Below are 20,000 nucleotides of genomic sequence, written 5' to 3'. Positions count from 1 at the left end.
CACACACAGAGACACACGCACACACAGAGACAGAGACAGAGACACACACAGAGACACACACAGAGACACACACACACACAGAGACACACACACACACACAGAGACACACACACAGAGACAGAGACACACACACACACACAGAGACACACACAGAGAGACACACACACACACACAGAGACACACACAGAGACACACACACACACACACAGAGAGACACACACAGAGACAGAGACACACACACACACACAGAGAGACACACACACACACACAGAGACACACACAGAGACACACACACACACACAGATACACACAGAGATACACACAGAGACAGAGACACACACAGAGACACACACAGAGACACACACAGAGACACACAGAGACACACAGAGACACACACACACACACACACGTGACAGCACATGAGCCTGTTTTTTGACAGCCTCTCCCTCCCGTTTCCCAGCATTCATAGCGTTCTCCAGGCTGCCCGAGCTGGCGAGGAGGATCAAGCTGTTCGTGGGTCTGGCGCCGGTGGCGACCGTGGCGTTCACCAGGAGCCCGCTGACCAAACTGTCCGCCCTGCCCGACGTGCTCATCCACGTGAGGACGGCGTGTGTGTGTGTCAGCGATGAAGATGATGATGAAGTGCGCTGACGGCGTGCTCCGCCCCCAGGACCTGTTTGGGAGGCGGGACTTCCTGCCTCAGAGTCACGCCATCGAATGGTTTGCGGAACACGTGTGTGGGGAGCGGCGGCTCGACGAGCTCTGTGAGAACCTGTTCTTCATCCTCTGCGGCTTCAACGAGAACAACCTCAACGCGGTGCGTTCACCTGAGCCAGGCCCCGCCCACCGGCGCGGTGAGAGGCGTCCGTTCTGACCGCGTTTGTTTCCAGACCCGGACCCCCGTCTACACGACCCACTGTCCTGCTGGGACCTCCGTCCAGAACATGCTCCACTGGGCCCAGGTGAGACACGCACCTGGAGGCGTCTAACTCCGCCCACACACCAGGAGGAGGCTTAACTCCGCCTTCACTACTGACTTGGAGCTGATCAGTGAAAGTGATTGATCATGTGATCACCGTTATTTCTCTTAGCATTTCATTGAACCGTTTACAGCAACAGGAAGTGACATCATCGCTGTTGTATTAAATGGGCGTGTCTGTCTCCAGTTCGTCCGCGGGGGGAAGCTGACGGCCTTCGACTTCGGCGCTGCAGGAAACATGGAACGCTACAACCAGGTGAGGCGCCGGTCCCAGCCGAGGGGTGCGCTTGGTTTGTCCGTGCTGACGTCTGTCCTCCGTGTCCCGTCGTCAGTCCTCCCCCCCCCGGTACCGCGTTCGGGACATGAAGGTTCCCACGGCGCTGTTCTCAGGGGGGCAGGACACGCTGGCGGACCCCAAAGATATGGCCGTCCTCCTCACTCAGGTGAGTCCTCTGGTCCGAGGAGTCGCGACCACAAGTACACCCCGTCCGTCTCTGTGCAGGTGTCTCACCTGGTGTACCATCAGCACATCAAACACTGGGAGCACCTGGACTTCATTTGGGGGCTGGACGCCCCGGAGGTGATGTTCCCGTCCATCCTGCGGCTGCTGGAGGACAACCAGTGAAACGCGACCACCTGAGACAGGTGAGACCGGCTGGACCCGATGCCACCATCGTGTTAGCGTGTTAGCATGTTAGCATGCATCCATCCCCCAAGCAGCTCGGCCCCTCCTAACGGGATCCAACCAGGAAACCGTTTAAGACTTCCTGTTGTCCTTGTTCTTTGTGTTGGTCATAAATATCCTTTGATGTTCCGTTTACAGGAATCTGAGGTTCCGATGAAGACTCTCAAGAGTCCCCCTTAAAAAGACGTGTTTTATATTTTACCATCTTCTGTCACTCCCCCGGCGGGGCGAGCGTCCAATCACATGTCCGGATCAGGGCGAGAGAGGCGGGACTTTCAAGACGCTTCACTGTGAACATTTTAATGCGAACACGAACACGTTGGCGCCGGAACATTTCAACGTTTCTACGAACAACTTTGTCTCCTTTGAAATATATTTGACGATTAAGCAGATCTGTGTCGAAGTTCATTTTCAATTTGATGGTATTGTTAGCCTAGCCTAGCTTAGCTTTTGAATCCACAAAAAGGTGCTTCATCATAATCTCTATTGATCAAACATGAGCTAAATGAGGAATATATGTGTTGACACCATTTATGCTAAGCTAACTGAAGCTTTTTGCTGTGTAGCATCATTTTAGGCATCTGAGGTTTGCTTCAGTTAACGTAGAACTACCGGTGCGATGTTAGCATGCTGGTGTTAGCTAGTTGTTTCCATTAGCGTAACAGCAGTTAGTATTTTACACACTGATGTTAGCGCTAGGCTAAATTAGCATGAGATGAAGTCTGAGCTAATTCGGCTAACTGCTGCTGTGAATCACTGAATCACTTCTGGACTTCTTTTGCTGAGCGGGATTTTTTTTGGGAGCATTTTAAAATATTCTGCTGCGTCCAACTGCGTCGCCGCCCCCCCCCCTTGTTTTAAGAACAGAAGACCCGTGGACCCCGTCCTGTCGACACTGTCCCGTGGACGCCGTCCCGTCAGTGGGACTTCAGCAGGACAAGAATCTTTTTAAACTTCAGTCGGTTGGCGATATCCAGCGGCGTTTCTCCGGCCTGTAAAATGAAACACCGTTTAGAGTGGGACTGTCTCCCAGGATGCTTTGCGGCGTTTTGCATACGTTGTTTTGGACGCTGCCATCGGCGTGTCTTTGCAGCAGTGGCGGAACCAGACGATGGTTTTTCCTCTGACAGACATAGTGAAGCGCCGTGTTCCCCTTCTGGGCACGAAACAAAGTCCAGTCAGCACGCCAGGAAGGCCTTCTGACCTTACTGACGTCCAACACAGTAAGTGAGTACTTTTACTCTATTATATTTCTACTTTTACTGGGGCGTTGTACAGACTACGACTAAAGAATGGACAGTCGAAGCCCTGGCGCTTCCACTAGAGGGCAGCGAAACTACACCAAATACTGCCGGGACGACTCACGTAGTCGACGGCATCGACGTCCACGTCGGCGTCCAGCAGCGCCCGCATCAGGTTCACGTTCTGCCTCTGTTTCTGTAACTGAGAGGAAGCCGACAGGTGAAGCCGACAGGTGAAGCCGACAGGTGAAGCCGTCGTGTGACGGGAACGCCACGAAGCATCCGTGAGCGTACCAGGAGGAAGTATCCCAGCAGCAGGACGGGCATCAGGATGGAGATCATCAGGTAGTCCAGCAGGGAGAAGGTCCTCCTGGACGCGTAGTGGAGGCACGTCCTCCGTTTCTGAGGCACAGGTATGTTAGCAACCACAGGTGTTAGCGACGTGATGACATCACCGTTTAGGAGCACCTTATTGGTCAGGTGGACATCTGCCCCGTTGTCCAGCAGGTAGCGCACCACGTTCAGGTTGCCACGGCGACATGCAGCGATGAGGGGCGTGTCCCCCGTGTGCTCCTCCTGGACGTTCAGCTGGGTGGGGTCTTTCTTCAGGGAGTGATACAGCTGATGGACGTCACCATCGTAGGCCTTCTGACAGGCCGGCTGAGGAGGAGGAGGAGGAGGAGGAAGAGGAGGAGAGTCAAAACAATGCAGAGAGTAGATGTCCAGAACGGGGGGGGGGGGGGGGTAGTATCTAATAGCAGTTCACAGAAGTAGCCGTTAGCAGCTAACTCGGAGAACAGCGTGTCTTCAGATTGACAGACGTCCAGGAGCTCCTGACCAATCAGAGTTGATCAATACTCAATGATTGGTGTCATGTGACATCACATGATGCTAAATAGTTTTCACTTCATCATCAACCTATAATATTAATAACAATAATAATGCACTTGGTTTATTTAGCGTTGGTACTAAACTGACTCCGTATTTTTATGCAGGACTTTTCATGGTAACAGTATTTTACTGTGGTATTAATACCTGTATTTAAACATTTAATTAGACATTGTCGAACAAACAGCAGTACCACTTATAGTACTTTGGTGAAGTACTTCTACTTGAAACGGGTATCGTTCCTGGGAGGCAGCACTACTACAGTACTTTGGTGCAGTACTTCTACTTCAGCAGTACTTTATCTTGATTCATATTGCAGTCGTCTAAACGTATGTTTAGTTTGGCGCTAAAACCGAGCCTCACCTGCGAACTGAAGAGCCCAAACCGGAAGCTCCGTTACCTTAAAGGACACTAACAAGTAATCAAAGATGACCTGAAAGGAATAATGACGGTGAGACCGAGAAAAGAGACAAGATGTCCTCTCACCTCCGAGTACGCCAGCCCCATGTCGGGCAGGAGGACACACCTGGGTACTGAAGCCACGCCCAGCGCCGTCAGGAACACTTCCTGTCCTACAAAGTAAGATGATTTGAGAAACATCACAGTCTGTCTGTCTTAAGTACTTAGTTACTTTGTTTCAAATATATTAATAATCCGATTATTAAACTATTTTAATGATTAATAGAATCTCACTTTTCGGGTCGGTGATGTAATCAGATTGTGTCTGTACGGACTTCCTGTTGCGCTCTACCTGCCCGACGTCACAGCTGAGCGTCACCTTCGACACACCTGCAACACAACCGACGCGCTTCTGATCAATCACATGATCAGTCGGTCGATTTATTTTTATTTTTGAGCTAACGGCTGATTAAAATCTGCAGGAAGAGGCTTCTGATTGGTCGGATCGCGTCTGGTTTGGTTTCTGGACAACGTGTCAGAGTGAGACGTCCAATCCGCGCATGCGTAGACAGCCAGGCCTTTGAAACCGGAACTCGTGCCCTCGTCATCCTCGCGCGGAGAGGATCTTTGATCTTCACCATCAGCCGGATCTCTTGGCCATTTTCTCATCTTCTTCATCCTCTACCTCTGAACGGCCTGGTTGGACCCGGGTCGGACCCGGGTTGAGTCCCGCTCTCCGCTGCACGTGAACCGGTGATGCCGACAGGTTGTGGCCGTCAACGTGAGCCGGTAGAGTCGGTGGGTGTTCGCTCCGGTTCACGTCGCTCCGGTTCGTCGTCCGCGTGTGACGTCAGCGGGACCGGCTCCAGGTTCTGCTGATTGATTAAGTCTCGATTCGATCTGAATCGAAAAGGCGCGCGCGTTTCCTGATCTCTTGTGATCGTGATCAATGAATGAATTGATGACCTTTATAATAACCTGCTTAAAGAAAGTGATTTTATCTCAGCGGCTGTCTGCCCATCGAGGGGCGTGGCCTCGGGGCGTGGCCTCGGGGCGTTTTGCTTTGTTGTTGGTGTAGTAATTCTCTTGTTTGTTCGTTCCGTTGTTCTCATCAGGCCTGGGGGGGCAGATCCCTCCAGGACCAGGTCTGGGTCGGCTGGAGTTCCACCGATACGGTCCAGAACTTTAGCGCCTCAGAACCAACAGCAGGATCAGGGTGACGCTGTTGTTTCAGCGCCATGACGACGAACCCTTTAAAATCCCTCTCGGATCAAACGGGTTGATTTTCCTCGTCAAAGTTCTGCGTCTGACTGGATCCTGCGGTGTTCCGGTTTATCGGAGGAGGTCAAAGGTCGGAGCAGAACCGTGAATGTCGCTGAGCAGGATGGTTTGAGTGAAGGCGTGAACGCGGCTGTAACCGAGTGGGAGGTCTGCGGTGACTCACCAGAGGCTTGCCGGTTGTCATAGTAACCAAGGCAATAATAAGGCCTTCAAAAGGCTCGCTGTGATTGGGCTGCTGGAGGTTGACATTAGCCAGTAGCCGCCATGCTAGCTGCTCAAAAGAACATTCCTTTTGTGTGTCCAGGAGTGAAGCATCATGGGAAGTGGCGGATTGCTGAGGCCGGGGCTGGAAAAAGCCTGTGACACACACACACGCACACACACGCACACACACACACACGCACGCACGCACGCACACACACACACGCACGCACGCACGCACGCATGCACACAATGGAACAAGGCTTCAGTCTGACTATGCTGGTGAGTGAACTGTGTGTGTGCGCTTGCGTGTGCGCGTGCGTGTGTGTGTGTGTGTGCGTGCGTGCGTGCGTGTGTGTGTGTGTGGCGTGCGTGTGTGTGTGTGTGCGTGCGTGTGTGTGGGTGCGTGTGCGTGTGTGTGCGTGTGTGTGTGTGTGTGTGCGTGCGTGCGTGTGTGTGTGTGTGTGTGTGTGTGTGTGCGTGTGTGTGTGTTTATAATACCTGATTTGTTGCTCTATGAGCGCGGCAGCATTTGGGGGTGGGGCAGATGGAGACATTCTGATTGGCTGTTAGCTGATGGGTGGAGTCACGTTTGACGTTTACGTCACACCTGTCCACAGGTGTATAAGAGCCAATCGGAAACCTCCCAGAGAACTCTAGGGGAGGAGCCTAGCAGGTTCAGGTGGTTTATTCTGCTTCTGGTCATTCTTCACTTAAAACGAGGAGAACTAAAAGTCGTCTGGCCCTTCAGCGGCGATGTCTTTCTTCCTCTCCTCCATCCCCCCATCCCCCCGTCCCCCCATCCCCCGTCCTCCGTGCTGAATAGAGAACACGGCGCACAGAGGAGCGCTTCATTCCCGCCTCACAAACGCTGCATTCAGGCTCCCGGCAGGGCCCGGAACCGGAGCTTCAGCGCGTGTTCATGTTCGCAGCCGGTCGGGTCAGCGTTGGGCTGGGGGCGCCGCTGTGATGTCAGCGGCGCCCCCAGCCTGAGCACTGAGCCGGGCTCTGTCGTGCAGCAGAAGCTGGCAGCAGAACCCGACTACACGGACGTGTCGCTGACGGCGGCGGAGCGCGTGCGGGCGCTGGGGAAGATGGGAAGCAGCGTGGCGGTCAGCGAGGACGTCGAGCCGAGGCGCTACTTCCGCTCCGGGCTGGGAGATGGAGCGCATGGCGGCGGTTTACCTGGAGGAGGGCGGCCTGGAGAACGCCTACGTCCTCTACACCAAGTTCATCACGTGAGACGCGCAGCCGCCGCCGCGTGGTGACGTCACGCCCCGTCTCCTAGGTAACGCTTTGTGTTTCAGTCTGTTCGTAGAGAAGCTGCCGGCTCACAGAGACTACCAGCGCTGCGGCGTCCCCGAGAAACGGCTCATCATGAAGGTGATGAGGTCACACGGCTCTCGCCGCTAGGCTAACGTTAGCAGCAGCAGTGACACGCTGTCCCCGTCTACAGAAACTACAGGAAGTGGCGTTTCCTCGGAAGGACGAGTTGAAGAAGCGTCTGCAGGAGAAGTACAGCAGGGAACACGCCGAGTACCTCCGAGCCCAGGTCAGGGGGCCGGCGCTCCGGGGGCCGCGCTACGGGGGCCGGCGCTCCGGGGGCCGCGCTACGGGGGCCGCGCTACGGGGGCCGGCGCTCCGGGGGCCGCGCTATGGGGGCCGCGCTACGGGGGCCGCGCTACGGGGGCCGGCGCTCCGGGGGCCGGGCGCTCCGGGGGCCGCGCTACGGGGGCCGGCGCTCCGGGGGCCGCGCTACGGGGGCCGCGCTACGGGGGCCGGCGCTCGGGGGCCGCGCTATGGGGGCCGCGCTACGGGGGCCGCGCTACGGGGGCCGGCGCTCCGGGGCCGCGCTACGGGGCCGGCGCTACGGGGGCCGCGCTACGGGGGCCGCGCTACGGGGGCCGCGCTACGGGGGCCGCGCTACGGGGGCCGGCCCGCCCCCGGATTACAGCTACGCTGCATGCAGGCAGCCAGCTTCAGGCAGATCCGATCATGTGACCTCCTGTTTCCTCAGAGCCAGCCCGTGGTGGCGAGTGGGTGTGGCCAACATCTGCAGCATGACAACAGGAAGCTGCTCCTGATGGAGGAGGAGCGGCAGCGAGTCGCCGCCCTGCGTCGCATGCAGATCGAATCGGAACAGATCCGCTACTTTGAAGACCAGCTGCGGTGTCAGGAACTGGCCAATAGGAGAGGAGAGGAGGCGGGGCAACAGGTGAAATCAGCAAGCCATTGCTCATTGTGTACTTCCTGTGTGCTGTACTGCAGTAGTTGTAGTACTGCTTTCTCCTTCAGGCGGGGGGCCAAACTGTTTGAGGTGATGGACGGATCCTGTCTGTCACAGCAGCAGCCAATCAGAGACGGCGTACAACCCCAGGGGGTGGACCCAGAGAGGCTTAGACCTGTCAGCCAATCGGCAGCCACGCTGGCTGGAGTACGCAGTGAGTACAAACACACACACGAACGAAGCGGCGCCGGCGCCTGCTGCATCGTGTGGGTGCGCTTGTTTCGCCTGCGGCTGCAGCTCGGCGGCCGGAGGGCCTGAGGCAGCTGGTGCTTCCCAGAGACCTGCCGGATCGGTTCCTCCTGCTGGCCGACTCCAACAGCGCCAGAGGAGTGGAGACGTGCGGCGTCCTCTGTGGACGGCTGGTGAGGACGGCGTCCCGTCCCGCTGGTTCTGGGCCGGATGCTTGGCGTGGTCCTGAACCGTCTCCGTCTCCGTCTCAGACACGCAACGAGTTCGTGCTGACGCACGTCGTGATCCCCAAGCAGTCGCCGGACCGGATTTCTGCGACATGGAGAACGTGGAGGAACTGTTCCGGTTCCAGGACCAGCAGAACCTCCTGACGCTCGGCTGATCCACGTAGGACCAGGATTAGCTCTATGACTGTAAATATAACCCCACCTGACCTTTGACCTCCGTGTCCAGACTCATCCCACTCAGACGGCCTTCCTCTCCAGCGTCGACCTCCACACTCACTGCTCGTATCAGCTGATGCTGCCGGAGGCCATCGCCATCGTCTGCGCTCCCAAACACAAGGAGTAGGTCAAACTCGCCGCAGACTGCGTTTCCCATAATCCCCAGCTGGTGACTCAGGTGAGCTCTCTGTGTCTCAGCACTGGCGTGTTCAGGTTGACCGGTCCCGGCATGGCGGAGGTTTCTGGCTGCGGACTGAAGGGGTTCCATCCTCACTCAAAGGAGCCTCCTCTCTTCAGTGTAAGCGACATGATGTCATCAGTCCGTGATGTCATAGAGTCAGAAGGGCAGGCGACCAATGGGAGCTCCTCTTTTCTTACCCCTGTTCCTGGGAGCCCAAACTTGGACTTGTTTGCTTCGGTCGATTTGTTAAGTCTCTCTCTCTCTCTCTCTCTTGCCCCCACCCCCCCCCCAGGTATGTACCCACCTGGTGGTGAGGGACTCGAAGGTCATCCTGCTGGACCTCAGGTGACAGACAGGGGGCGTCGTTTCCCTGCTGGTTCTGGTCGTGCCTTCTCCTCATGGACCGGTTTAACCGGGTTCAGATAGAGACACCGTCTGTCCTCCAGAGACATTGTTGTCCCGTAACAGCTGTCAGCGCTGTGCTAGCTAGCGTTAGCCTGTTCTGGCTTCGGGCTGAACCGGTCCTCCCGTGTCTCACCTGATGCGTGCTTGGACATGCTGATTGGTGCTTCTGTTTCCTGTCTGATAGTTAGGCACGCCCTAAATGGATGATGTCATACGGCCCCAAAGTTAAAAGAGGTATCATTAAAATGAAGAGAGGAACAGACTCGCTTTCTCTTGTATGAGAGCTCTTTATTGTCTTCCAGTCACCTGTTGATGATGTCACAGCAACACCTTCAACTTCTTTCTAATGCAGACGGCGTCCCACTCGCCTCTGACATCATCATACGCTCTGTGACATCATCGTTGTAAGACCGCGTGCTCCACTCCCCGACGGTGGAAGATAACACCAAGCAGGAAACATTCAAGCTTTATTCATCAAAAATAAAAACACACTTTCTGACAAACAGTAACAACATGGAGGGGGCGGGGCCAGGGTGGAGTGAGGGAGGAGCCAAAGTTAGAGGATGTTGCGGTTAAAGATGGAGGCCACGTTCACAGTTTTACGGTGAGCAGAGAGGGACAGGAAAGACTTCCTAATAAGGTTAAAGGGGCAGGTCACCGAAAACATGATGACATCACTTCCCTTTTGAGACCCATCAAAATAAAACAGCAAGCTAATGTTAGCACCTTCCTACGTAGCATGCTGCTGGTCTGGGTTCTGTTTGCTCGTGCTCAGTGGGAGTACAATAAGATGGTGCTGGGGGGGAAGGCGAGGTGGGGGGGCGGCTGCAGGGTCCGGACCCGGGCCCGTCCTTCTAGAAGCACTTGCGGTGGACGATGGAGGGTCCGGCCTCGTCATACTCCTGCTTGCTGATCCACATCTGCTGGAAGGTGGACAGGGAGGCCAGGATGGACCCCCCGATCCACACGGAGTACTTCCTCTCTGGGGGGGCGATGATCTGCAGGAGTAAAGGTTCACTCAGAGGTCAGTGCACAAACAGAACCCTGCTGGTCCTGGTCCTGGTCCTGCCGCCGGCCCACCTTGATCTTCATGGTGCTGGGGGCCAGAGCCGTGATCTCCTTCTGCATGCGGTCTGCGATGCCGGGGTACATGGTGGTCCCCCCCGACAGCACGTTGTTGGCGTACAGGTCCTTGCGGATGTCGATGTCACACTTCATGATGCTGTTGTAGGTCGTCTCGTGGATACCTGCCGACTCCATACCTGCAGGACAGACGGGTCAGTGGAGAGACGGGTGGACGGACTGACAGACAGACCGGCGTCTGACCGATGAAGGAGGGCTGGAACAGCGTCTCGGGGCAGCGGAACCTCTCGTTGCCGATGGTGATCACCTGACCGTCAGGTAGCTCGTAGCTCTTCTCCAGAGAGGACGACGTCGCCGCCGTCCCCATCTCGTTCTCGAAGTCCAGAGCTACGTAGCACAACTTCTCCTTGATGTCACGGACGATCTCTCGCTCCGCTGCAGTGACATCACACGCGTGTTACACGCTACCCCGTCAGGCTACGCCTGCCTGCTGATGATGTCATACCGGTGGTGACGAAGCTGTAGCCGCGCTCCGTCAAGATCTTCATGAGGTAGTCTGTGAGGTCGCGACCCGCCAGGTCCAACCTCATGATGGCGTGAGGCAGAGCGTAGCCCTCGTAGATTGGCACATTGTGAGTGACACCGTCACCTGAGTCCAGGACGATACCTGAGACAGGTGGACAGTCAGCTGTCAAATGATGTCGTCATGATTTGATTAGTGATTCTAATCGATATGAGCCGTTGTGTTGAATTAATAAAATCTGATTCAGGAATCTGAATGATGCTATCAAACGTGTTTCACATCCACGCATGCTAGCACCTGCATGTTAGCAACTAAATGTTAGAACATGTTGCTAGCACCTGTATGTTAGCACATGTTGTTGGCACCTCTATGTTAGCACCTGCATGTTAGCAACTAAATGTTAGAACATGTTGCTAGCACCTCTATGTTAGCACATGTTAGCAACTAAATGTTAGCACCTGTATGTTAGCACATGTTGTTGGTGCATATTGCTAACAGACAGCTAAAAGCCCTTGTACGTGAGATGCAGGTAAAATGGTGGAGATGGATTTTGCGAGCGTGACGATGAGGAGGACGATGAGGAGGACGATGAGGAGGACGATGAGGAGGACGGCGGGGGTGGTCCAACCTGTGGTGCGTCCTGAGGCGTACAGCGAGAGGACAGCCTGGATGGCTACGTACATGGCGGGTACGTTGAACGTCTCAAACATGATCTGCAGAAATACCCATTTATCAGTATTGTAGTATTTCAGAAGTACAGTGTAGGCGCTTCTGTACTGGTACTATGGTACTACAAGAATATGGTTGTTCTGTGCTACAGTACTACAGTGCTACGGTTCCACAGTGCTACGCTTCTACTGTGCTATGGTTCTACAGTACTCCCGTACTATGGTTCTACAGTGCTATGGTTCTACAGTGCTACGGTTCTACTGTGCTACGGTTCTACTGTGCTATGGTTCTACTGTGCTATGGTTCTACAGTACTCCCGTACTATGGTTCTACAGTTCTACAGTACTCCTGTACTATGGTTCCACAGCGCTACGGTTCTCCGTGTACCTGGGTCATCTTCTCCCGGTTCGCTTTGGGGTTGAGGGGAGCTTCCGTCAGGAGGGTGGGATGTTCCTCTGGAGCCACTCGCAGCTCGTTGTAGAACGAGTGATGCCAGATCTGACCAATCACAGAGCACATCGTCATGACGACGCGACAAGCACAAAGAGACAAAGAGACGTGTCTTTCTGGGCGGACCTTCTCCATGTCGTCCCAGTTGGTGATGATTCCGTGTTCGATGGGATATTTCAGGGTGAGAATTCCTCTTTTACTCTGAGCCTCGTCTCCGACGTAGCTGTCCTTCTGACCCATCCCCACCATCACGCCCTGAGACGGGCAGACAGGCGGGCAGACAGGCGGGCAGACAGGCGGGCAGACAGGCGGACAGACAGGCGGACAGACAGGCGGACAGACACACCTCGTGTTACGTATCAATGATGTCACCTCCCCGTTGTTACAGAACAGTTAATTGGATATCATGACAGCTAGTTATGACATCACTTTTTGACGTGTTTTGACTCTTCGCTGCCCCCTTGTGGATCAATCAATCGTCAGTGAGTCTAATGACTAATGAAGAAGCCAGTAAACTCTATCTGTTTACTCTGGAATGACTTCCACCAGGGGGCGTAGCCTGGCCAACAGTCACACCTTTCACTGCAGCGGTGCTAGCATTAGCATTAGCACTGTGCTGCTCTTGTGTATGGACCAATCAGCTGTCACCTGGTGCCTGGGCCGGCCTACAATGGAGGGGAAAACGGCCCTTGGGGCGTCGTCTCCGGCGAACCCAGCCTTACACAGACCGGATCCATTATCACAGACCAGAGCGGTGCTCTCCTCGTCGTCACACATGACTGCAGGGGGCGCTGTGGGCGAACAACGACACTACGACAACACTGTCAGAGGGGGGGAAGCAGGGTGATTATTGGTTATTGATGAGAAGCGAACACATAAAGAGACACAGACAAAGATATGCTAATGTATAAAAACAACAATTACAACTTAAATAGAAATATAGTCAACAATATAAAGTAAAAATAAAACTTAATTACTCAGAATGCTTCAGCAGTTTGAATCAGTGAGGTCTCCCCCCCCCCCCCCCCCCCAAGGAAACATTCCTAATTAGGACATGAAGCCGAGTCCTGCCTGACTTTGGTATGCTCTCTCTCTCCCAGTGTTCCCAGCAGCTCGCTCGCCCTCACTCCCACTGGAGCCCATATTTAGTCATCAAATCTGAGAATCAAATATTTACCAGATCGTCCTGCCAGCTGGAGCGTCTGGGTTCGCTCTGCCCTCACTTTTGTCTGAAGGAGTCCGGAGTCATTTTATAGGTTGAGCTTAATTAAATTTATATTAACGGAAGAGTATAAATAAACCACAGCATGAAATGCTGGCGCAGCGGTTAGCGCTGTTGCCTCACAGAAAGAAGGTTGCAGGTTCAAATCCCAATAGCAGCCTTTCTCTGAGGAGTTAGCATGTTCTCCCCCGGTTCTCCGGGTTCCTCCCACCACTAGAAACATGTAAATTAGGTGTCTGTCTGTGGCCCTGCGATGAGCTGGCGGCTTGTCCAGGGTGTGCCCCGCCTCTCGCCCACTGGGATAGGCTCCAGCATGACCCGCTAACGGACAAAGCATCTGGCCCGGCTGACCTGGCCCGGCTGACCTGGCCCGGCTGACCTGGCCCGGCTGACCTGGTCTCGGTGCCTGAGGGCCTAACGTAACGCCTACATCATCAGTCTGGGATCTTCTGGATCATGGTGGATGGACTCACCCCCCCAGCCCCCGTCTTCCTCAGGTGTCCCGCTGAGACGCAGCAGAGGTGTCTCAGCGGGACACCTGACCACCCATCGTGATGGAGGTCTTTGCTGGTGTGGTTTAAGCAGGGATGTTCTTACTGCCCCCTGCTGGCTGAAGCTCTAACTGCAGCTGCTGTGACGTTTCAGAACCAGAATCAGAACCACAGCTTCCAGTTCAGCATTGATCGGGATTAAATGTCCTCATGACAACATGTCTCCATCTTGGTCTTCATCAGAGATGAAGCTGACGAAGACCTTGTTAAAAGCAACACGCCAGCTGATTGGCTCTGAACCTGTCAGTCGACACTCTGGGCATAAAACTGAAGCAAGAAATCAAACTCCTGTCAGACAAACCTCCCTCTGACGTCACCCGGGAGCAGAAAGAGGAGGTGAAACCATCATCCTCATCAACGGCAAAGTGCAACAAGGAGGAGGTGAAAGGAGGAGCAGAAGAGGATGCTAGCAAAGCTAACTGAGACAACAGGAGCAGAAGAGGAGGAGCAGCCTTGAGGAGTCGATGAAGATGATGCCAGAGATAAAACATTTGAGTTGGGAGAGGAGTTGAGGTGGAGGAGGAGGAGAGGGAGGAGGAGGAGAGGGAGCTTTTCAACAGTTACAATGAGAGGAGCATAAAGGCGAGGAGCTGATGGAGGAGCTGAGGAGGTCTTACCGTGGCGGTGCAGGGCCTGCTGGGACGTGAGGGGGGAGGACAAAAGTGAGAGTCTGAAGAGCTGCGAGGGAGTTTATCAACCCTCCTCCTCCTCCATCCCTCCATCCCTCCATCCCAAAGATGGGCCTGGGCCTCCTCCTGCTCTCCTCCTTCCCCCTCCATCAGTTCCTCCTCCCCGACTCTCTCTCCATACCATATAGGGCAGACCCTGAGGGGAGCAGCCAATCAGACGACCCGTGGCGCCAGCAGCCGTTCTCCCATCATTCACTGCATTCCGAACATATCACTGAAGATGCTAGCTGCTTGTAGCTAAACTAGCATACATCCACCCTGGCATTTGTGCTAAGCTAGGCTAAACATAATGGAAATACAATAGATGTTAGCAAGCATGACAGGAACACACAACGTGTTGATGTCATTCCGAATGTGTGTAAATGTTGCTTCAGTATAAAACACGTAACGTAGCACTGCTTATGCTAGCTAATGCTAAGCTACAGTATCGGCCTGCAACGATGGAGTCAAGTTTAACTGTAAAGCAGCGGCAAAAAGGACCAGAGAAACCAAGGCAAAGTGCTAGCCTAGCCTAGCCTAGCCTAGCCTAGCCTGTATATAATTGTTATATTATTAATATTATTATTACTGCATTATTACTATTGTAGCTGTGTCCACCTCCTCATGTGGCCGTTTATGTATATATATACTATGTAGTACTATCATGTATACTATATATACCTGTAGTACTCTGGCTCTGTCCTGACTTGTTGTTGTTCTTGGTCCAGGCTCGGCTGTCAGGGTGGCCGGTAACTACTTTCTGCTGTCTTCACCTGTGCAGGTATGTGGATACATCCGGGCCTGATGGTGGCGCTAACTGAGCAGAAGCTTGACTGGGCTGGGATGATGATGATGATGAAGATGATGATGACCCGTAACTCCTGCTGGTACTGCAGCAGTAAAGTATTAGTTAATTGGTGAATACTACAATGACATCATGACCAATAAGAACCTCGTCAATCATCTGATCATCAGGTGATTGAATCAGAACCAACCAGAGGAACAAAGTCAACAACAAGTCCCAGCATGCATTTCACACAGAAACTACCAATCGCTTCCGATACCAGACAAGTGATCAATCAGCTGTCTGATCGGTTACTGAGGCTCATGGGTATCGTAGTGTTTGGAGGCGTGGCCTGCAGTGACATTTCTCTCCAGCAGGTTTTATTTATTCAAACGCGCCCCGCAGTTCCCCTTAAAAGGAAACGTTACGACGAGGAAGGGAGACTTCCTGTTTCAGAGAAAAGGGACACGCCCCCGGTGGACGAACTACAGCAAGAGAAGAAGAAGAAGGAGTCCAGACAGCAGCTGGACGGTCTGTGTCTCCAAGTCCAAAAAAGGAAGCCGGTCGGTCCTGGAGAAGAGGAGCTTCCACCTCCTCGCCTTCGTCTCATGTAAGGAGAGGAGAGGCGATGGGCGTGGCCTGCTTGTGTTTCTGTGCTCCTTCAGCATGTCCTTGTTTAGCTGTAGCATGCTTCTGGCTCCTCCCACCCACCTCCATCACTTTCTCCTGTCAGCTGTTAGCTTAGCATGTGCAAAGCTTCGGTTTCATCCATGGACAGCAGAGTTGTGTCTCAGTGGACTCTGAGTTGATGAAGAAACAATATTTGTGTATTTATACACACAGAAGGAAAACATGGAAGCTTTTACTGTTGCTGCACGTGAAACGAGCAGTACCGCCAGGAACCACCGGGGGCGCTGTCGCCACAACTGCAGCAAAGCCTTCTACTGTCGAACCTCGCCCTGAACCTGTGGTCGTGGTTCTTCTCCCTGAGGGACACCTCGAGCAGGCGTCCATTATCTTTATTGGTCAAATGTATCTATCCTTAAACAATAGGGGATCAATACATCAGATATTAGTGTTCTACTGGCTGAAGTCTCGAATGATCCATCATCTTCATCATCTTCATCGCCATGATGATGAATATATGAGTGTTAAATACAAGTACAGTCACACAGTAGCATGTATTACAGTACAAGTACAGTCACACAGTAGCATGTATTACAGTACAAGTACAGTCACACAGTAGCGTGTATTACAGTACAAGTACAGTCACACAGTAGCATGTATTACAGTACAAGTACATCAAACATCCTGTCTCAGGGGAGCATTTCTTGCGGTCTTGTTTCTGTTGAAAGTCCTTTGTACATAAATCATCGACATTTAACAATACAAATAAAATGAATCATCATCTGTCATTGATCATCAACAGCTGATCAATAGATGGATAATTTCTCGTCTGGCTGTATGTTGATTTATAGATTTAGATTTTCTCAAAACGGCTGGAGGAACTTTGATTCATGATTTCAGGGACTTTGATATTTTTGATCTCATAGTTTTTCATGTTTTCTTGATTTTCTTGAAATAATTTCATAAAAACAGACAAAACAGTTTTTTAGGTTTCATTTGAACGTGTTGATGAACAGGCTTCATGTGAGCGAGCCTGCCTGCTCCACACGCACGCGCACGCACGCACACACACACCCTTCCTGGACTTTGCCCGAAAATGGGAAAACAGCTGGACCCTTTAAAGGGCGGTCTTGAAATGGTTTCTGATTGGTCAAATAACATCAACACCGCAACCAGCTCAGGAATGTGGTGTGTGTGTGTGTGTGTGTGTGTGCGTGTGTGCGTGCGTGCGTGCATGGACAGACTCAGAGGTTTTACTGCAGTTCAGAAATACGGTATCACATTTACAGGAAACATTCTACTCATGCTGCTTTACTGGATAGCTTAGCACGGCAGCGCGGCTAGCCGGCTACATATATAAACAGGAAGAAACGTGAAAGGGACGTGACGTTTATGCTCCTACAAAATAAAAGCCTCTTTTTGCACAGAATAAGAGCGCTATAAAACAAACAAATAAATATGATAGCTTTTAGAAATATCGAATTTAATTTTAATGAACTTCATTTCTATTTGTTTAATTTAATTTATTCAATGCATCAGTGTAAACTTCGTTATTCTCTATCTCTTCCTGCACTATTTAGATCGTAGAGCTCCCTCTTGTGGATACCTGGCGATAGTCTTCCGGGGATAATCCAAGATGGCTGCGCCCAGTGCCGGCCGGTGAGATAATCCAAGATGGCTGCGCCCAGTGCCAGTTCAGGGCTAATGCTAATGCTAATGCTAATGCTAATTCCTTCTCCTTCTCCTTCTCCTTCTCCTTCTCCTTCTCCTTCTCCTTCTCCTTCTCCTTCTCCTTCTCCTTCTCCTTCTCCTTCTCCTTCTCCTTCTCCTTCTCCTTCTCCTTCTCCTTCTCCTTCTCCTTCTCCTTCTCCTTCTCCTTCTCCTTCTCCTTCTCCTTCTCCTTCTCCTTCTCCTTCTCCTTCTCCTTCTCCTTCTCCTTCTCCTTCTCCTTCTCCTTCTCCTTCTCCTTCTCCTTCTCCTTCTCCTTCTCCTTCTCCTTCTCCTTCTCCTTCTCCTTCTCCTTCTCCTTCTCCTTCTCCTTCTCCTTCTCCTTCTCCTTCTCCTTCTCCTTCTCCTTCTCCTTCTCCTTCTCCTTCTCCTTCTCCTTCTCCTTCTCCTTCTCCTTCTCCTTCTCCTTCTCCTTCTCCTTCTCCTTCTCCTTCTCCTTCTCCTTCTCCTTCTCCTTCTCCTTCTCCTTCTCCTTCTCCTTCTCCTTCTCCTTCTCCTTCTCCTTCTCCTTCTCCTTCTCCTTCTCCTTCTCCTTCTCCTTCTCCTTCTCCTTCTCCTTCTCCTTCTCCTTCTCCTTCTCCTTCTCCTTCTCCTTCTCCTTCTCCTTCTCCTTCTCCTTCTCCTTCTCCTTCTCCTTCTCCTTCTCCTTCTCCTTCTCCTTCTCCTTCTCCTTCTCCTTCTCCTTCTCCTTCTCCTTCTCCTTCTCCTTCTCCTTCTCCTTCTCCTTCTCCTTCTCCTTCTCCTTCTCCTTCTCCTTCTCCTTCTCCTTCTCCTTCTCCTTCTCCTTCTCCTTCTCCTTCTCCTTCTCCTTCTCCTTCTCCTTCTCCTTCTCCTTCTCCTTCTCCTTCTCCTTCTCCTTCTCCTTCTCCTTCTCCTTCTCCTTCTCCTTCTCCTTCTCCTTCTCCTTCTCCTTCTCCTTCTCCTTCTCCTTCTCCTTCTCCTTCTCCTTCTCCTTCTCCTTCTCCTTCTCCTTCTCCTTCTCCTTCTCCTTCTCCTTCTCCTTCTCCTTCTCCTTCTCCTTCTCCTTCTCCTTCTCCTTCTCCTTCTCCTTCTCCTTCTCCTTCTCCTTCTCCTTCTCCTTCTCCTTCTCCTTCTCCTTCTCCTTCTCCTTCTCCTTCTCCTTCTCCTTCTCCTTCTCCTTCTCCTTCTCCTTCTCCTTCTCCTTCTCCTTCTCCTTCTCCTTCTCCTTCTCCTTCTCCTTCTCCTTCTCCTTCTCCTTCTCCTTCTCCTTCTCCTTCTCCTTCTCCTTCTCCTTCTCCTTCTCCTTCTCCTTCTCCTTCTCCTTCTCCTTCTCCTTCTCCTTCTCCTTCTCCTTCTCCTTCTCCTTCTCCTTCTCCTTCTCCTTCTCCTTCTCCTTCTCCTTCTCCTTCTCCTTCTCCTTCTCCTTCTCCTTCTCCTTCTCCTTCTCCTTCTCCTTCTCCTTCTCCTTCTCCTTCTCCTTCTCCTTCTCCTTCTCCTTCTCCTTCTCCTTCTCCTTCTCCTTCTCCTTCTCCTTCTCCTTCTCCTTCTCCTTCTCCTTCTCCTTCTCCTTCTCCTTCTCCTTCTCCTTCTCCTTCTCCTTCTCCTTCTCCTTCTCCTTCTCCTTCTCCTTCTCCTTCTCCTTCTCCTTCTCCTTCTCCTTCTCCTTCTCCTTCTCCTTCTCCTTCTCCTTCTCCTTCTCCTTCTCCTTCTCCTTCTCCTTCTCCTTCTCCTTCTCCTTCTCCTTCTCCTTCTCCTTCTCCTTCTCCTTCTCCTTCTCCTTCTCCTTCTCCTTCTCCTTCTCCTTCTCCTTCTCCTTCTCCTTCTCCTTCTCCTTCTCCTTCTCCTTCTCCTTCTCCTTCTCCTTCTCCTTCTCCTTCTCCTTCTCCTTCTCCTTCTCCTTCTCCTTCTCCTTCTCCTTCTCCTTCTCCTTCTCCTTCTCCTTCTCCTTCTCCTTCTCCTTCTCCTTCTCCTTCTCCTTCTCCTTCTCCTTCTCCTTCTCCTTCTCCTTCTCCTTCTCCTTCTCCTTCTCCTTCTCCTTCTCCTTCTCCTTCTCCTTCTCCTTCTCCTTCTCCTTCTCCTTCTCCTTCTCCTTCTCCTTCTCCTTCTCCTTCTCCTTCTCCTTCTCCTTCTCCTTCTCCTTCTCCTTCTCCTTCTCCTTCTCCTTCTCCTTCTCCTTCTCCTTCTCCTTCTCCTTCTCCTTCTCCTTCTCCTTCTCCTTCTCCTTCTCCTTCTCCTTCTCCTTCTCCTTCTCCTTCTCCTTCTCCTTCTCCTTCTCCTTCTCCTTCTCCTTCTCCTTCTCCTTCTCCTTCTCCTTCTCCTTCTCCTTCTCCTTCTCCTTCTCCTTCTCCTTCTCCTTCTCCTTCTCCTTCTCCTTCTCCTTCTCCTTCTCCTTCTCCTTCTCCTTCTCCTTCTCCTTCTCCTTCTCCTTCTCCTTCTCCTTCTCCTTCTCCTTCTCCTTCTCCTTCTCCTTCTCCTTGGCGGTGGCGGTGGCGGTGGCGGTGGCTGCCGTCGCCGCTGTGCCCAGACCCCAAACCCGGGATTTGCCGTTTTCGCAG

General features: G+C 52.7%; 4 protein-coding genes and 1 long non-coding RNA gene across 5 annotated transcripts in view; 2 read left to right on the top strand and 3 right to left on the bottom strand.

Moving 5' to 3' along the window:
* The window catches only part of lipf (lipase, gastric), a 5,115-nt gene extending 3,176 nt beyond the window's left edge, over positions 1–1,939 (top strand). Inside the window, exons 6-12 of the mRNA XM_068754235.1 lie at positions 461–597; positions 671–817; positions 891–962; positions 1,167–1,235; positions 1,312–1,422; positions 1,482–1,624; positions 1,803–1,939. Of these exons, the coding sequence (XP_068610336.1) occupies positions 461–597; positions 671–817; positions 891–962; positions 1,167–1,235; positions 1,312–1,422; positions 1,482–1,604 (659 nt within the window). The 3' untranslated portion in view covers positions 1,605–1,624; positions 1,803–1,939. The remainder of the gene's footprint in view (positions 1–460; positions 598–670; positions 818–890; positions 963–1,166; positions 1,236–1,311; positions 1,423–1,481; positions 1,625–1,802) is intronic.
* Positions 1,940–2,533: 594 nt separating this feature from the next.
* Positions 2,534–4,303, bottom strand: ankrd22 (ankyrin repeat domain 22). The gene is made up of 6 exons (XM_068754236.1): positions 4,280–4,303; positions 3,374–3,565; positions 3,200–3,307; positions 3,030–3,107; positions 2,722–2,820; positions 2,534–2,656 (listed from the first exon to the last, which is right to left on the bottom strand). The coding sequence occupies exons 1-6, from the start codon at positions 4,298–4,300 to the stop codon at positions 2,582–2,584; spliced, it is 573 nt and encodes a 190-aa protein (XP_068610337.1). The 5' UTR covers positions 4,301–4,303; the 3' UTR covers positions 2,534–2,581.
* A 1,623-nt stretch (positions 4,304–5,926) lies between these two features.
* On the top strand, positions 5,927–9,432 carry stambpl1 (STAM binding protein-like 1). Its single transcript, XM_068754733.1, is given in 13 exon segments — positions 5,927–5,956; positions 6,694–6,831; positions 6,833–6,912; positions 6,982–7,057; positions 7,131–7,226; positions 7,692–7,890; positions 7,972–8,115; positions 8,199–8,323; positions 8,402–8,444; positions 8,447–8,530; positions 8,596–8,716; positions 8,792–8,891; positions 9,067–9,432. Coding segments are annotated over 13 exon segments (1,293 nt in total). The 3' UTR covers positions 9,124–9,432.
* Positions 9,433–9,446: 14 nt separating this feature from the next.
* acta2 (actin alpha 2, smooth muscle) lies at positions 9,447–12,696 on the bottom strand. Its single transcript, XM_068754731.1, has 8 exons — positions 12,553–12,696; positions 12,031–12,159; positions 11,842–11,952; positions 11,414–11,498; positions 10,768–10,929; positions 10,506–10,697; positions 10,260–10,441; positions 9,447–10,177 (listed from the first exon to the last, which is right to left on the bottom strand). Exons 1-8 carry the CDS (start codon positions 12,679–12,681, stop codon positions 10,034–10,036), a joined length of 1,134 nt encoding a protein of 377 aa, XP_068610832.1. The 5' UTR covers positions 12,682–12,696; the 3' UTR covers positions 9,447–10,033.
* On the bottom strand, positions 11,022–11,296 carry LOC137910287 (uncharacterized). Its single transcript, XR_011106040.1, has 3 exons — positions 11,244–11,296; positions 11,151–11,205; positions 11,022–11,082 (listed from the first exon to the last, which is right to left on the bottom strand). It is a non-coding gene; the product is annotated as an uncharacterized lncRNA (long non-coding RNA).
* Positions 12,697–20,000: the final 7,304 nt, after the last annotated feature.

The sequence above is a fragment of the Brachionichthys hirsutus genome, chromosome 21 (genome assembly GCF_040956055.1).
Source record: "Brachionichthys hirsutus isolate HB-005 chromosome 21, CSIRO-AGI_Bhir_v1, whole genome shotgun sequence".
Classification (NCBI taxonomy): Eukaryota; Metazoa; Chordata; class Actinopteri; order Lophiiformes; family Brachionichthyidae; genus Brachionichthys; species Brachionichthys hirsutus.
This window is presented reverse-complemented; position numbering and strand designations above follow the sequence as displayed.

Bases quoted from the DNA above. Each gene is read 5' to 3' on its own strand.
- acta2 (XM_068754731.1), bottom strand. From the start codon at position 12,681: ATGTGTGACGACGAGGAGAGCACCGCTCTGGTCTGTGATAATGGATCC. The intron at 12,160-12,552 runs GTGACAGCTGAT...TGCCCGTCTCAG, and splicing joins TAGGCCGGCCCAGGCACCAG to GGCGTGATGGTGGGGATGGG. The intron at 10,178-10,259 runs GTGGGCCGGCGG...TTACTCCTGCAG, and splicing joins CCAGCACCATGAAGATCAAG to ATCATCGCCCCCCCAGAGAG.
- ankrd22 (XM_068754236.1), bottom strand. From the start codon at position 4,300: ATGGGGCTGGCGTACTCGGAG. The intron at 3,308-3,373 runs GTGCTCCTAAAC...CCTGTGCCTCAG, and splicing joins ATGTCCACCTGACCAATAAG to AAACGGAGGACGTGCCTCCA. The intron at 2,657-2,721 runs GTATGCAAAACG...TTCATTTTACAG, and splicing joins ATGGCAGCGTCCAAAACAAC to GCCGGAGAAACGCCGCTGGA.